Here is a 16,461-nt window from a genome sequence, read left to right on the forward strand (position 1 = left end):
TTCCACCAGCGCAGACACTCACGCTCACTGGGCACTCAGCGCACACTCACGTGCCCCCCCCCCGCCCCCCGCTTCCGCGGGCCCATATAAAAGGTAGCGTGCGAGCACTCTGAGTCACACCTGCACAAGCGTCTTTACGAGCGTGTGCACGCTCCTATGCACGCGATCTTGCACACACAAAGTTGCACATACTATTCTTATAGTCGTACACGATATGGACTTGGGGTCTGGGAACGGGAGGGAAAGTGGAATCTCGGAGCTCTCCCCGGATAGAGAAACGCTGGAGGCCCGGACAGGGGTGCCGGCGACGCGGTGAAGAGGGAGAGGTGACTCGGGAGCCCTTCTCCTCCGGGAAAGTTGGGAGAAGGGAACTTGACAAGTCCACGGGGTTCCCTTACACAATCGCACCCCCTCAGGAAGGAATTTCCCTAAAAGCGTGGAGCCACGAAGGCGAACGAAAGCAGTCCTCCGGGGCCGCCAAGGATGAGGGGGCCAGGATGGAGGGAGCTAAAAAGCCATTCCCGCCTTCTAGTGGCCAGGAAAGGGTTAAGTCGGCAAGCTAGGAAGTGAGGGAGGAGCCAGCGAGTGCGGGAAGGAGGGGGGGCGGTTGGGAAGAGCATCCTCGCTGTCCCCACTCTCCCTCGGCTAGCAGCCGGGGCGCACGGACCGACGGACTCACGGACTCGCGCGCTGCCTGCGCTGCTGGGGGGCGCCGGCACCTGGCGTCGACGGCCAGCTCCAGCCCACCTCACCCCTTTGCGCCCCGCCCCGTCCCGTCGGGGCCGATGGCTCCTTCCGAGGCCCGCAGCCCAGGGGGCGCAGGGTAGAGCGCCGCGACCGGGCCACACAGCCCGGGGACTCCCGGGCCCTCCCGGAGCCCCGCGGAGTCCCCGCCGTCCGTTTGGCGGGCTCAGGGAGCGAGTGGGATTGCCCTCCCCCCGCCGCTCCCTCCCCCGAACGCCGAGACAAGATGCTGCCCGGGCTCAGGCGCCTGCTGCAAGGTAGGGACCCCAGCCTGCCCGAGGCGGAGGGCATCGGGAGGGGACCCGGGCGCCCGCTGCCCCAGGGCGCGAGGGTGGGGTAGTTGGGGCGGGGGGGGGGGGCGGTGGTGAGGGTAGCCTGGGGAGGGGGAAAACCTTAGCCGGGGGGCCCCGCCCCCGCCCCCAGGGCTGCCGGCTGGAGGAGCGCACCGGCTCGGAGCCTGCCGGGATGTGCAGGGAGCTCGTGACCGAGGGGGGACGCAGGGGGCAGGCGGACCGGGCCCGGAGAGGGGAGGGAGGCTCAGGTTCTTCTGTCCCGGCTCCACCTGCTCCGGGGACGCTGAGGACTCCGGCCGGCTGGGGAAGCGCCGACTCAGCAACTCCTCGTGCCCCGTGCCTCAGCACTTTCCAGTCACCTGGGAGGACAAGGGACGTGGGTAGGGGGCTGTCTGGGAGGCTAGGGGGCACAGAGGGAAATCCAAATGGCCCTCCCTGGTAGGACAGATGGAGGGCGCTGGAAAGGCGATAGTTCCACGGACTGAGTGACAGCCAAGGGTGTGGGGCAGAGACTGGGGGAAGGGTGGAGAAGGGGTCCGAGAGAAGGGGGGCGAGGAAGGGGCAGTCAACGATGGAGAAAGTAGTTAGGGGAAGGAGGGAGATAGGGAGGAGAAGGAATAAAGGTTAGATGGGAAAAGCATGGAAGGAGTGGGACTCCAGTGAAGATGGAGGAAGAGGGTAGACCAGATTAGGGAGGGGTGGAGAGAAGACTAGGGGCAGGGACCCAGAATCTAGGGGTGGGGGTATTGGGAAAGAGCATGAGGGCTATGACTCTGGGACCTGGAAGGTAAGGGGAGAGGGAAGATCAGAAACCAGAGGAGGAAAGGGATGGTGGATAGAGAGATGGAGTGTCAGGAACAGAAGAAGAGGGTCAAGGATGACTGCTAGGGTTGGGGACTGGGAACCATAGATGGGAGAAGGGCTGGGGGTTGATCAGGATGGGGATGGGGGCTGGAAAGGAAGGAAGGGGAGGAGGAAGAGAAAGGGATGGGAGAGAGGAATCAGGGGGGGCTGCCCAGGGATGAGACAAAGAGGCTTCTGGTAACCACTTCCACGTGGGAAGCCCTCCATTCCCAAAGCGCCTGCCTGTCACATCCCCTCTCAGGGAGTGGCCAGTGGGCCAGACCGGGAGCTCTGAGCTCAGGGCCTTGGGGGCGGCTTGAGGGGAAGAGGGGGAGGATATTCCAGTGGGGTGGCAGCCTCCGAGGGTGGGCACTCTGGCTGGCTCCCTGCTGCCATTTATATCTCTGGGCCTCGTCGTCTGAACCTGCCGCCGCCACCATAGTGCCTGCTTATTTTGGGGTGTTACATTCTGGCAGAGTGAGAAGCTGTTTGCAGCAGCTCTAAACCTCCGTCACCAGCATCAGTGCCTCCCCAGGCCCCTGCGTCAGTGGCATCGCCGCCACCTCCATTCCGCTCCTGGGCTCCCACCTTCTCAGCCCCTGCCCAGTCAGCGTCTGCCCAGCAGACCCCAGCCCTTCCCCAGTCTTTTGGGTGTGGAGCTGTTGCTTCTGGGACCCTGGGACTCTCCTTCAGAGCCACAGCCCTTGGTTCCCTTTCCAGGGAGCACCTTTTCCTAAGGCCACTCTGCACAAGTCACTCTGCCCTGAGCATCCTGGCTCCTGTCCTCTACCCTGGGTCCATCTGCCTCTTCCTCAAATTCCTTCTTTCACAGGGGCCTCTGGACGGCTAGCTCCCGGGCTGAGAACTTTGTTTCTGAGCCTTGGTACTCAGGGCGATAGTGCACAGTCCTTGACAATGGTCCCTCGGTGAATGGATACTTTTGGCCTCAGCCTTCCGGGATCAATACCACGTTCTGGCCTCTCTCCACTCCCTCCCCTGGTCAGTTCTGGCCACATCTTCTGGACACTGGTCATCTCTTCTTGACTCCCAAACAGGCTGCCCCCTAGAGCAGCCACAACCTGGAGCCGAGGAGAGAAACGTTGCAGAGAGCCTAGGTCCCTTCCTTGCCCTAGCCCTGCATCCTGGCTGCTCCAGCCCTGTGCACCTGGGCGCAATTTCTGTCTTCCCTGTACTTTGAGGGCAGCGTCTCTCATACTCAGGGGCAGTTTCCGTGGATGATGTGGGGTCTCCCAAAGAAAGGTTGGAGAGAGTCCCTTCAGATATGCGCTTGTCCAATCTGGGTTCCAACTTGTACTAGCTGCGTGACCGGAGGCAACTCATTTCATGTTTCTGAGCCTCCCGCCCCTCATCTGCACCTGGGGGCCATCCTATTGATCTCACGAGGATTATGTTGTGTTGTAGTCTATGCATAAAGACATGTTCAAGTACAGTGCCTGGCACACAGTAGGTGCTTAATAACAGATGGTTTCCACCTGTCCCTGCTCTACACTCCTCTGCATCTCTAGCCATCACCTGCTGACTTTAGAAAAAAGGAAGAGGAAGGAGAGAGGATGGGGTGAGCAGCGAGGGTGGAGGAGGCTGTTAGAATGGGCTTTCCTCGCCCCATATTGCAGTGGGGACATGAAATAAAGGCTTCGAGAACGATATTGAAGGCAGACCGTCAGAGATTCGGACCAGGAGGCCTGAACTGCTCATTAAGAAACTGACCCTTCCCCTCTCCAGCTCTCCATGGTGTTACCTGTGAAATAAGGGGTTTGCTCTTGATGGCTGCTGAGGTACGCCCCTTCCAGCTCTGACATTCTGTGCACCTTGCCCTGGTCTTTGCCAGCGATTCACAAAATAGGGGCTGGGAGTGGAAGGGTGGTCCTCCGGAAGAGAGGGAGGATATGGGTCTGGAGGGAGGAGTGATAGTGAAGAGCTGTGAGAAGCAGGGGGTGGGGAGGGGACTGTGGTGAGAAGGAAAAGGGCACACGCTGGGCAGGAACCAGAGGCGGAGGAGGGAGAGAAAGGCACAGCTCACCAGCCCCCGCTGCCTCTGCCCAGGAGCGCTCCAGCCAGGCCTGGGGCAGAGAAACCCAGAGACCCCACCTGCCCCTCCTCCTCGCCTCCAGTGAGAGCCGCAGCCTGAATTATGGATGAGGCTCCTTGGGTTACAGCTGCCTTGCACGGCGGCGGCGAGGACCAGAAATGGCAACAGAGTCACTGTTACGCAGCAGCTGTCACAGAGGGGCCCCCTGCTCAGGGACCCTCCTCAAAGAGCTTGCAGAGAGCACCATCTCCAGCTTAGGGAGGTGGGCCATGATGGGGGGAGACATAGTGGCAAGTGGGAGGTCGTGTGGGGAAAGAAGAGAGGAGCCTCCCCCCCCCCGAATGTGGGCAGGTAGGGGGCCAGGGAGTGGTGGGTAAGAGGATGAGTGAGGGGGCCCTTGCCAGTCCCTGCTGCACTCAGCCTGCAGGCTGGAGGAGACCCTGTCACCAGGGGACTGGCCCCTGACTCTGGAGTATTCTGGGAATCCACATTCTTCCCTCTGTCTCTCCCCGGTACCAGTCAGCCCCCTAGGCTGGGGGAAGAGCTCTGTAATCCTTTGGAGTTCACACTCGTGAGCTTGTGGATAGCGGGTGTGATTAATGGGTCAGAGAAGGATTTGGCTTTCTCTGGTGTCAAGTCCTTGGGGAAGCAAGCTCAGAGGGTGACTGCCAGGAAGGGAAGTGCCCTGGCCAGGCATCAGAAGCCTCCTTTCTGGTCCTTGCCCTGTCAACCACTTTGCTGTGTGACCTTGGGCAAGTCGCCTGCCCTCTCTGAACTCCATTTGTCACTTCAGTAGAACAAGAGTTTGAATCAGGTGAACCTGGAGGACCTTTTCATCTCTGAATCTCCTGTTCGAAGCCCCAACTTTAGCCCTCCTGAAACCCACCCAGGGTTCCCTAATGTGCTCCACCCCCCACCCCTGCCAGCTTGGGATGAGGGGTGAGAGAGACAGGCTCCTCCACCCCACGTGGCTCTGAAAAACTCAGGAGGAGAAAGTAATCGTGAAACGCCGCACGGAGGAGGGGTGAGAAGGGCCGAGAAACGCGGAGGTGGTGTGAACGAATGGAACAGCAGCCGCTGTGTCACTGAGTATTACATCACACCCAGCCTACACACGCACGGGGCCCGGCACTCACACACACGCGGAGGCCGGCCGGCACACGTTCACACGCACCGGCGCCGCGGCTACGGGGAGGGCCGGCGCTCACCATGGGGCCTGGTCGGCGCTGGAGCGGGCCCGAAATCCGGGGGCCAGCGGGAGCACCTCACACATCGGGCGTGGGGTCCCCCACCCTGCACTTGTGTTCTCCCATGGGGGCAGGCACACCGGAGCATCCGTGATACCCGTGCCACACCCAGGGTCTGTCGGGCTGTGCGCACACCCCTTGCTCAGCAGCACCTCATGTAGTGAGCACCACCGCGCTCACACCGTTCCCCCAAATCACACACACATATTTACACGCACGCATTCACACACATGCAGTCACACACAGCAACCTCTGAGCAGAAGACATCATTTAAAGTCACCCACCCCTCAGTCTCCCCTGCCCCCTCCGCCCACCCGGTCTCTGAACCCCAGAATCTCAGGTCCTTGGGTCCAAGGACAGGGTCTTCCCCCGGTCTTTCAGGACTGGCACATTGCTTGAAGCAGGTGTTCAGCTGATGTGTGCCCAGGAATGACTGGCTGGCTTTGGTGGGTGCAGGCTCCCCAGCCCCCCGGCAGACCTGCCGGAAGAAAATCCCAGGAGTCATCTGGAAGTCATGATAAAGGGTAGAGGTCAAGCTAGTTCCAGCCCAGACCATGATCAGCTGCAGTGAGGGCAAGAAAGCGGGGGACAGCAAAGGGTGCAGGGCCCTGCACCCCTGCTATGGCACAGGGACACGGGGGCCTAGACACAGCTCTTTAGCCCCCAGGCCCTTGGGCCTCCCTGAGCCTGCTTCTCCATCCGCATCCTAAGAAAGCTGGACCACTTCCAACCTTCAAAAGTTACTTTGAAAAAAAATTTTTAAGTGACTGTGAATGAAAAGAGCCTGGGGTGTAAAATGCAGATTCCAGGGCTTCCCTCCAGGAATTCGGATTCTGCACAGGCAGGGCCGGGGAAGCTGCATTCTCTCGGGACCGTGGGCTGATTCTGGGGCTGGGGGCCCCAGTTAGAGACCCACTGCCCCCTGGTCCCTAAGGGCCTTCCAGCATGAAGAGGCTCAGGTTCTCTCAGGGTGAAGGCTGCAGGAAGGTGAGGGAGGAGGGCTGAGGTCACCGGGGGGCTCGGCAAGGCCAGACCCTGGGGTGGCCAGAGGGCCATTTTGCACGAGCCTTAGATTCACAAAGGGTCTCAGATTAGTTCCAGCTGTTCTCAAATGGCGGCGATTTTGCTCCCCAGGGGACATGTGGCAGTGTCTGGAGACATTTGGGTTATCATAACAGGGAGAGGGTGGGTGTTACTAGCATCTAGTGGGTAGAGGACAGGGATGCTGCTAAACACCCTATATAGGACTCCTTGTCGGACTGCCCCCCACGACAAAGAACTATCCAGCCCAACTCTCAAAACCGAGGTTGAGGGGCCGGCCCCATGGCCAAGTGGTTAAGTTAGCGCGCCCCGCTTTGGAGGCCCAGGGTTTTGCCAGTTCGGACCCTGGGCACGGACATGGCACTGCTCATCAGGCCATGCTGAGGCGGCCTCCCACATGCCACAACTAGAAGCACTCACAACTAGAATCTACAACTAGGTACTGGGGGGCTTTAGGGAGAATAATAATAATAAAAAAAAAAAAAACTGGCAACAGTTGTTAGCTCAGGTGCCAATCTTTAAAAAAAGAAAGTCAAGGGGCCAGCCCCGTGGCGGAGTGGTTAAGTTCACACTCTCTTCTTCAGCAGCCCAGGGTTTCGCTGATTCAGATCCTGGGCACGAACATGGCACCACTCATCAAGCCATGCTGAGGTGGCATCCTACATGCCACAACTAGAAGGACCCACAACTAAAAATATATACAACTATGTACCGGGGGGCTTTGGGGAGAAAAAAGGGGAAAAAAATCTTTAAAAAAAAGTCAACAACAACGAAAAAAAGCAGAGTTGTCTATAAAAAAAAAAAAACCCAAGGTTGAGAAGTCCTGACAGTTAACACAGGGAAACCGACCATAGTGAAAACAGGAATGAAAGACGACGGTCACTCATGAAACAACTTTCAACACTGTCACAGCACTTTCTACAATGTCCTCTTGGCATTTCTTCGCTTTTTAATATACCAGGAGCCTCAAAAAGTGGAAGTGGCCAGGGCCTCCTGCATCTCTGAGGTTGCACCCAGAAGCACCTGACCTAGGAGTGCCAGGCTCCAGGCCATTTGGGTGGATGGGTAGGCCCCCCGCTGGCTCTCCCACCCTGGCAGCCCATCCAGAGCACCTTGCTCTCCCTCTCCCGGCAGGTCCCGCCTCGGCCTGCCTCCTGCTGATGCTCCTGGCCCTGCCCCCAGCGGCCCCCAGCTGCCCCATGCTCTGTACCTGCTACTCGTCCCCACCCACCGTGAGCTGCCAGGCCAACAACTTCTCCTCAGTGCCGCTGTCCCTGCCGCCCAGCACGCAGCGACTCTTCCTGCAGAACAACCTCATCCGCACGCTGCGGCCGGGCACCTTCGGGCCCAACCTGCTCACCCTGTGGCTCTTCTCCAACAACCTCTCCACCATCTACCCGGGCACTTTCCGCCACCTGCAGGCCCTGGAGGAGCTGGACCTGGGCGACAACCGGCACCTGCGCTCTCTGGAGCCTGACACCTTCCAGGGTCTGGAGCGCCTGCAGTCGCTGCATCTCTACCGCTGCCAGCTCAGCAGCCTGCCTGGCAACATCTTCCGAGGCCTGGTCAGCCTGCAGTACCTCTACCTCCAGGAGAACAGCCTGCTCCACCTACAGGTGAGCCTGCCCCGCCCCAGCGCACCTGTGCACGGGCACACACGCACACGCATGCACACACATGCACGTGGTCCTCTTCTGCGTTCCTCTCTCCCCCAGCCTCTCACCTCCTCTGTCCCTGTGGGTGTCCCCAGGCCACCCTTGCTGCCTCAGCATCTCTCTCTATTTCTCTATGTCTTTTCTAAGTTTCTGTCCTTCTTACTTTCTCCAGGGGCTTTTCTTTCTTTTGTCTTCCTCTGTCTGTCTACACCTGTCTGGGTCCCTTGCTGCCTCTCTCTCACTAACTCCCCATCCCCCCATCTGTCTCCCTCTGCCTCTGCCTGTCTGTCTGTCTGTCCCTTTCTGTCCCTCTCTGTCTCTCGCACTAACTTGCCTCCCCCATGTGTCTTCTGCCTCTTCTGTCTGTCTCCCTTCACACGCCCACTCCACACACACACCCCCATGTCTGTCTGGGTGTGAGTATGTGTCTCTTTCGGTGCTCTCTCCTTCACCCCTTGTTTGCCTTCGGGGGACTCTGCTCTCTCCAGGCACCCCAGCCCGGAGGCCTCTGTGGCTGCTTCTCTCACCCACCCCACGCCCTCCCACATCACGGGAGGTGGAGCTAGACCTAGCACAGAGCCACTGCAACTGGCGTCCCATAGAAGGTGCCACCTCTCTCCAACTCGCTGGATAATAGGACCAGGGGAAAACCTACTCTTTGTAGATTCCTGTACAACCTGCCATCTCAGTGCAAGGGCAAAAGAGAAAAAAGGGAAAAGACCTATTAAGCAGCTGGAAAATGGATGCTTTGAAAACGGAAGGAATACCAGTAATTGCTATTTATTGTTATTATTATTGATCTAAATATTGTTTATTGTTGTTGTTATGCTGACTGTGTGACAGTCAAATCCTCCCATTCTATTTCTCCAGGAAGCAATAACACACCCGCCAAACCACTCTGGGAGAAAATCGTCCCCGGCCACACAGCCTCTGGCTGGAAGGGGACAAAGATATCCAAATTCTCCCCTCTCCCCACATAAACCTGGCAGGCACTTCCTCCTCCCCGCCCCAGGCTGGTCACCAACATGCTGTTTGAAAATCAGGTCAGGGCTGATCTTGCTAATGATAGTAACAATAGTAATAATAATTTAGCAAACATTTATTGAGCTCTCACTATAAGTTAGGTGCTGAGAATACAGCATTGAACAAAACAGACCAAGCTCCCTGGCTTCACAGAGAGAGCATTCTAGTGGGAGAGAGAGGCAAGTAAAATACATAATATGTTGGAAAACTATGTCACATGTTATTATTATTAGTGCATAAACAATGATAATAATAGCACCCAGGGCCAGCCTGGTGGCACAGCCGTTAAGTTTGCATGTTCCACTTTGGCGGCCTGGGGTTGGCCAGTTCGGACCCCGGGTGCAGACCTATGCACCACTTGTCAAGCCATGCTGTGGCAGGTGTCCCACATATAAAGCAGAGGAAGATGGACACAGATGTTAGCTCAGGGCCAGTCTTCCTCAGCAAAAAGAGGAAGATTGGAGGCAGATGTTAGCTCAGGGCTAATCTTCCTCAAAAAAAAAAAATAATAATAATAATAATAGCACCCACCACCAGTTAGAGGGCACACTATGTGTCGGCCACTATGCTAAGGACTTTACAGGTATCATCTCTGCCACTTACAAGTGTCTCACATTTTTTTAACCTTCCTAAGCCTCAGTTTTTCCATCTGCAAAATGGGGGTAGCAACAGCACCCATCTCCAAGGGATTTTTAAGCGTTAAGTGCATGAATAATTTGTAAAGCATTTAGACTAGTGCTTGGCATACGGTGAGCACTATATAAATGCTTGTTAAAAATCCTATTTTAAAAAAAGAAGCAAGCCTCATTTAGCACTGGTCTTGGGGAAAGAGCCCATCTTGGACCCCATCCTGGAGATTTGGGTCAACTTCAAGGATTATCCTGAGGCCATGGGTGGGTCCCACAATACCCCCTCCCTTTTCTTTCCTTTCTATTTGCCTGACACCTCCCCGTTTACAAAGTGCGCTCAGCCCCCTCATTGCATTCTACAGCCCTGTGGGGAGATTGTCTGTATCTCCACACAAATAAGGAAGCTGAAGCCCAAGGTCCCAGACTTTGTAGATAGAAGGCCTCTAAACATAAATGTGACTGGGGCCGACGTGTTCCCATAATCACACTGAACCTCGCAACAGCCGGGCAGTAGGGACAACAGGGACAATGAATGAAGTTTCTGAGGCCACATAACTGGGAATTGCTGGTGGTACCTGAGCCTGCCTGGTCTGATGACGTTTCAGGCCATTTTCATCACTCAGAACTCTCCACTAGGCTCTGTCTTGGAGCAGGAGGGTCGTATTCAGACTGTGTGGGCTCATCTTTGAAAGCACACGCTGTGGAGTCCACCAGACCCAAGTTCAAATCCTACCTCCTATATGACTGGACAATCTCTCCTTCTCCATTTCCTCATCTATAAGACAGCGATCATAATGGTACTTAATATTAATACTTATCTAAGACGTTTAGTGAAGATTAAAATTTAGTGCACTCGGGGGCCGGCCCATGGCCGAGTGGTTAAGTTCACGTGCTCGGCTTCAGCGGCCCAGGGTTTCGACGGTTCGGATCCTGGGCACCGACCTAGCACCGCTCATCAGGCCACGCTGAGGCAGCATCCCACATAGCACAACCAGAAGGACCTACACCTAGAATATACAACTATGTACTGGGGGGCTTTGGAGAGAAAGAAAAAAAGAAGACTGGCAACAGCTGTTAGCTCAGGTGCCAATATTTAAAAAAAATTCAGCATACTGGATATATAGGTGCCATTATTACTATTATTGTTAGTATTGAGACCCTGGCCTCCTCACCAGTGTGTATTAGTTGTTCAGAATGAGGAATCTGGGGCCTGAGTTCAAATCCCTGCTCTGCTATTTTCTGACTTATTTAGCTTTAGGCAAGTGCCTTCCCTCTCAGAATCTCAGTGTCCTCAACCTTAAAATGGGAATAATAAAAATAATACCTTCCACAAAGAATGACTGTAAAGAGTAAAAGAGTTAGCCTATATAAAGCACATGTCATCATGACCTCATCCTCCATCGACTCCCAGGGCATGAATGGCAGCCAGGGTCTGGGATCAGGAAAGGCCTGGGCAAAGGAGACCTTGAGTGGACGCTGGGGTCTTCCGAGATGGGAAGTGTTTGTTCTGCACATCCCTGGCATGAATGGTATGGGGCATCATGGGAAGGACGCATCTCCACACCTGGTCCTTTATAGAGGAGAAACAGAGGCAGCCTCTGCCTGTGAACTGCCTGGAGAGACTAGGCTGGGAGGTGCCCCAGGCAGGTGAGGACATGCAGGCTGGGCTGCAATCCGCAGAATGCGAGTGTGACCCAAGATGGAGCCGGGCCTCCCCCGAGCGGAGAGCTCCGGAGGAGGGCAGAGGACCACAGCTGTTCAGGGTGAGGAAGGTGGAAAGGAAGTGGGGTGGGGTGGAGGTTCTTATAAACTGTCTGCTGTGTGCCAGGCACTTGCCAGCGGGGTGCATTCATCAACACACGTTTATTGAGCATCACTCCATGCCAGGCAGTGTTCTGGGTGCCATGGATTCCAGAGTGAACAAAAACAGAGTCCCTGCTCTCCTGGAGCGTATCTGGAGTGGAACCAGATGATAGAGACACCCGTTCTCTCTTTTAATCATTACGGCAGCCTGCATGTTGTGTAAGAGCAGTCTGTGTACTCAGGCAGGTCCAAGTTTGAATCCCAGCCCCACCTCTGATTTGCTCTGTGGCTTTGGCAAGTTACTTAACCCCTCTGAGCCTCAATGGACCCATCCATAAAAGGGAGGAAATGACCTGTTCCTTGGGGGGGATTCGTTGTGAGGATTAAAGGAGATGCTACTTGAAAGGGCCTCGGCATGATGGCTGGTTCAGAGTAAGCAACATTTCCCCCATCTAATAGCCAAGGACGCTGAGGCTCAGTGAAGTCCAGGCACCAGTCCAAGGTCACTCAATTAGTAAAGGGCACAGTCTAGAACTGGCCAAAGTGTCTGACTCCAGGGTGTAGCTGTTCAGAGCCCTGTCTCCAAGTTCACGCCTGCAATCCACTACACAGAGCTCTTGGCCACTAGGCAAGTCACTCGCCTACTCTGAGCCTCCCTCTCCTAGTCTCTGAAAGGGGATGAATAATATTACCTTCCTCCTAGCATTGTGCTGATTAGGTTACTACATGGGGTCTGTATAGCACGAACTTGGTGCATGGTGAGAGCTCAGTAAGTCAGCTGCTTGACGTTGCTGACGTGGATGTTGACGATGATACCCAGCATAGATTGAGTGGGGGTGCCTGGCACAGAGTAGACGCTCAATACAGCTTTGTTGAATGAATGAGGTACATTCCAGGACTCACTTACTCATAAATATCAGATGAGGATGGGATCTTGAGGATCAACTATCTCAAGTCCCGTGTTTCACAGACGATCAAAGTGAGGCTCAGAGAGGTGCCTAGAGCTACCCAAGGTCACACAGCCCAGCAGCTGATGTGATTAGTGCCAGATACTGGAGCTGGGAGTTGGAGGGAGGCAAGGTTAAGAATAGGATGCTGTCCAGGGGAAGTGGCGGGGCAGGGATGCTGCATTGAGATTCCAAATGGATGCAGAGAGCTGTGAACCGGCGGCGGGGGGGAGGTGAGGGAAATGTGGTTTTCGAAATGGAAGAGGATGACTTTAGCAGATGCTCCCAGCCCAGAGGGAGGGGGCCATAGGGAGAGTGGTGGGGGAGGGCGAGGGCTGTGAAAGTCAAGCGCTTATTAATGCACAGAGAATGGTTTTAAGGGCGGCGAGAGGAAGGACCGGATTTGAAAACTGCAGCTGAGGAAGTGGCAGTGGGATTTGGCAACAGCTTGGATGGGGGAGGGGGAATAGACCCCCCCAGGCTGAGGCCCAGAGAGGGAGGGACACGGCTTCTACACAGGGAAAAAAGCAAGGGGAGGAGGTTAGAATCGAATAACTTTTTCACCCATAAAGTGGGGCTGTGGGTCAAAGGTGCCTAAATTCCCTAGGCACCTGAACCTGGGGTCGTCCCTTCCTGATGTTCTGAAGTCCCCAAGGTGTCCATTACCTCTGCTCCTTCTACCCCCCCACCCCGCATATTGATCCTCTGACCAGGTATCTCTGGGTATGTCCTAGTCTTGCTGACACTCCATAAAAAAAAGAAACCCTAATTAGGTGTTTGAGTGGAAGGGACTCAGAGCCCACTTCGGGGACCAGGAAAGAAGGACAAGGGCACCAGACCAAGTTGGGCCAGGCTGAGGTCACGGTGATGCAGGGAGCCCACAGGAGACCTGAGCTGGGCATGGACCGGGAGGCAGGGGGCAGAGAACGCTGGTGTCACAGGCAGTGGAGAAGGTTGAAGGGACGGATCTCAATGTGGCCAAGAGGAGGGTTCTTGGCAGGCTCAGTTCCTGTAGCAGAGAGCGCGGAAGCCAGATGGGAGGGGGCGAGAACACGCAGGAGCTCAGGAAGGTGGAGGCTGTGGGTGTGGGCTGGGAGTCAATGCCCTCCCCCCAACTGGGAGCCTCCAGTCAGGCTCTGGGGTGGGGTGGGGGGGCTCACCTCCCCAGGCAGGGAAGGGTGGGAGCACCACAGCCAGGAAACAGGACCCCAGGGTGAGCTGGCTTGGGCAGATACGATGCTCGACTCCCCAAGAAGCAGACCTCCTGGGCCTGCTGACCACGGTGACGTCCTGCACAAGAGGGAAGGGCCTCAGTCCTGGGGTTCTGGTCCCCTCTCTGGCAAGCCCTTCATCTCTCTGGGTCTCAGGGCTCTCCTCGGTAAAAAGTGGGCTGGGCCCGTGGCCCCTGAAGCACTGACTCCCAGGTCCGGCTGATCATCACCAATACCTTGGGGAGCTGGTTAAAATGCAGCCTCCAGCCCCCTCCCCACATCCCCACCCACGTTAATTCTGAACCACAGTTCAAGGGCCTTGCAGCACTAACACGGCCTGATCTGGGGACTCCCCAGCCCCAGGCAGAGGGGACAGCCCCTCTAAGGAGGGCACTAATGCAGGGCACCAGGCAGCAGGCTTCCCTCCCCTCCCCTTCTGCCTCTGGGGAGTGGAGCTGACACTTGGTCTCCTTAATGGCCCAGCCTAGTAGCAGAACTTTTGGGCTCCTCTGCAAGAGAAAAAGGGATGGGACCTAATTCTAACTGAAACCCTAGTGTCATAATAACCACCATTTATGGATGGTGGTCTACGTGCCCACCGGGTACTGTATCCTTACAGCATGATCTCATCTAGCCCTCCCTCCGCCTGGTGCTGAGGGCGTTGTTCTCCAAGTTATACTGAGGAAACTGAGGCTCGATGAGGCTAAATAGCTTGTGCAAAGGAACGCAGATGGGAAGCCGCCAAGCTGGACTGGATCCCCGGGCTCTGACTCCTGATCCTGTGGGCTTCGTCCCTGGACCGAATCCTGGTGCACCAGGCGCTGTGCCCATCTGATCTTTATGTGGGCTTGTCTGCTTTAATCCTCAGAACAAACCCACGAGGAGGTACACTCATCCCCATTTTATAGATGACGAAAGAGGCTCAGAGAGATTACTGGCTTGGCCAACTTAACAATAATGGCTAACTCGCAGAATGCCAACCACATGGAAACCTCGTTCTAAGCACCTTAATACATGTCGTTGCATTTAATCTGCACATTTTACAGATGAAGACAGTGAGTCACAGAGATACTGTGCCTTGCCCAAAGTAGCAGTCAGTTAATGATAGATTCGGGATTTGAAGTCAGGAAATCTAGCTCCCCAGTCTGCAGCTTAACCAAACCCGAGGTTCTCATTCTGCAAGCCTGGTCCTCCCACCAGCAGCAGCACCGTCTCCCGGGAACTTGTAAAGACATGCAGATTCTCGGGCCCCACCCCAGACCTGCTGAATCAGGAGCTCTGGGGGCAGCGCTCAAGGGTCTACAGGGGATTCTAAAGTTTAAGAAGCCCTGCCCTCAACCATAGTGCTTTTCCCACATCAAACTCTAAGTAGGTTAGAGGAGGCAGGATTCGAACCCAGGACCCTATGAATCCAAAGGTCAAATCCTTTCTGTTCTACAGTGCTCCCCTTCCTTCCTCTTCTCCAGGCCCGCGGGAGAAATCTCCACCCGTCTCAAGACCACTCTCTTCTTCTCCCCCCTCCCCTCCCCAGGATGACCTGTTCGCGGACCTGGCCAACCTGAGCCACCTCTTCCTCCACGGGAACCGCCTGCGGCTGCTCACGGAGCACGTGTTCCGCGGCCTGGGCAGCCTGGACCGGCTGCTGTTGCACGGGAACCGGCTGCAGGGCGTGCACCGCGCGGCCTTCCGCGGCCTCAGCCGCCTCACCATCCTCTACCTGTTCAACAACAGCCTGGCCTCGCTGCCCGGCGAGGCGCTCGCCGACCTGCCGGCGCTCGAGTTCCTGCGGCTCAACGCCAACCCCTGGGCGTGCGACTGCCGCGCGCGGCCGCTCTGGGCCTGGTTCCAGCGCGCGCGCGTGTCCAGCTCCGACGTGACCTGTGCCACCCCCCCGGAGCGCCAGGGCCGAGACCTGCGCGCGCTCCGCGAGGCCGACTTCCAGGCGTGCCCTCCGGCGGCGCCCACGCGCCCGGGCAGTCGCGCCCGCGGCAACAGCTCCTCCAACCACCTGTACGGGGTGGCCGAGGCCGGGGCGCCCCCCGCCGACCCCTCCACTCTCTACCGAGACCTGCCCGCCGAAGACCCGCGGGGGCGCCAGGGCGGGGACGCGCCCACGGAGGACGACTACTGGGGAGGCTACGGGGGCGAGGACCAGCGTGGCGAGCAGACGTGCCCTGGCGCTGCGTGCCAGGCGCCCCCGGACTCCCGCGGCCCTGCGCTCTCCGCCAGGCTCCGCACGCCTCTGCTTTGCCTCTTGCTCCTGGCGCCCCACCACCTCTGACTGCGGTGCTGAGACTGTAGAGGCCACTGTGCCCCCCGCAGCCCCCATCCCCAGCTGGGGATCTGGCCCCAACCCCGCCCCTGGCCTAGCTGCCTTCCTGTCCCTTCTCTCTCTTCCCCAGGGACCAGGTCGCCACTGCCTGCTTCCTGGGCTGCTGGCTTACAGCAGCCCAAGGAAGGCGTGTCCGGTGGCTATGCCCTGTTGTCTTCAATTCTAGCCATTAACTTGTTCCCATCCCAAGGCTGGGGTGGGGCACCCCAGGCAGCCGCTGACCCCTTCTCCCAGTGCCCACAGTGGACCAGAGAGGGACTTTTGTCTGCAGAGCATCTTCCACCAGCAGAGCCTTTGGAAGCTCCCGAGATGGGAGCCCCGCCCAGGAGCCCTTTGGAGGGATGCCTCAGTGGGGCCAGGCTAACCCCAGGCCCCTGCTTATCCTAGCCCCCCTCAACCTCCCGACACTGGAGGAATACTTTTCTCCTAAGTCTACCCTGGACACTTTTTAGGGTGCCTGGAGAGAACTTCCCTCTCCACCATGGCCCCTGTGTGGTGAAGATCAACAGAAGTTGTTTGGGAAAAAAAAATTTATTAAAAAATTCTATTATTTTACCTTCTGTAAGATTTGTTGGCTCAGCACCTCCGAAGTGGGTAAGGGGCTTAGGGCCAAAAGAATTTTAAGGCCAGGAGGGTTACAGGA

At 56.8% G+C, this 16,461-nt stretch overlaps 1 protein-coding gene across 1 annotated transcript; it reads left to right on the top strand.

Moving 5' to 3' along the window:
• Positions 1-414: 414 nt before the first annotated feature.
• RTN4RL2 (reticulon 4 receptor like 2) lies at positions 415-16,373 on the top strand. Its single transcript, XM_070563923.1, has 3 exons — positions 415-1,001; positions 7,353-7,834; positions 15,018-16,373. Exons 1-3 carry the CDS (start codon positions 971-973, stop codon positions 15,765-15,767), a joined length of 1,263 nt encoding a protein of 420 aa, XP_070420024.1. The 5' UTR covers positions 415-970; the 3' UTR covers positions 15,768-16,373.
• The last annotated feature ends 88 nt before the right edge of the window (positions 16,374-16,461 follow it).

Source organism: Equus przewalskii, chromosome 11, assembly GCF_037783145.1.
Source record: "Equus przewalskii isolate Varuska chromosome 11, EquPr2, whole genome shotgun sequence".
In the NCBI taxonomy this organism is placed as follows: Eukaryota; Metazoa; Chordata; class Mammalia; order Perissodactyla; family Equidae; genus Equus; species Equus przewalskii.

Excerpts from the sequence above, each read along its gene's own strand:
- RTN4RL2 (XM_070563923.1), top strand. The coding sequence starts at position 971 with ATGCTGCCCGGGCTCAGGCGCCTGCTGCAAG. Across the intron at positions 1,002-7,352 it reads GCTCAGGCGCCTGCTGCAAG|GTCCCGCCTCGGCCTGCCTC; the intron begins GTAGGGACCCCA and ends CTCTCCCGGCAG. Across the intron at positions 7,835-15,017 it reads ACAGCCTGCTCCACCTACAG|GATGACCTGTTCGCGGACCT; the intron begins GTGAGCCTGCCC and ends TCCCCTCCCCAG.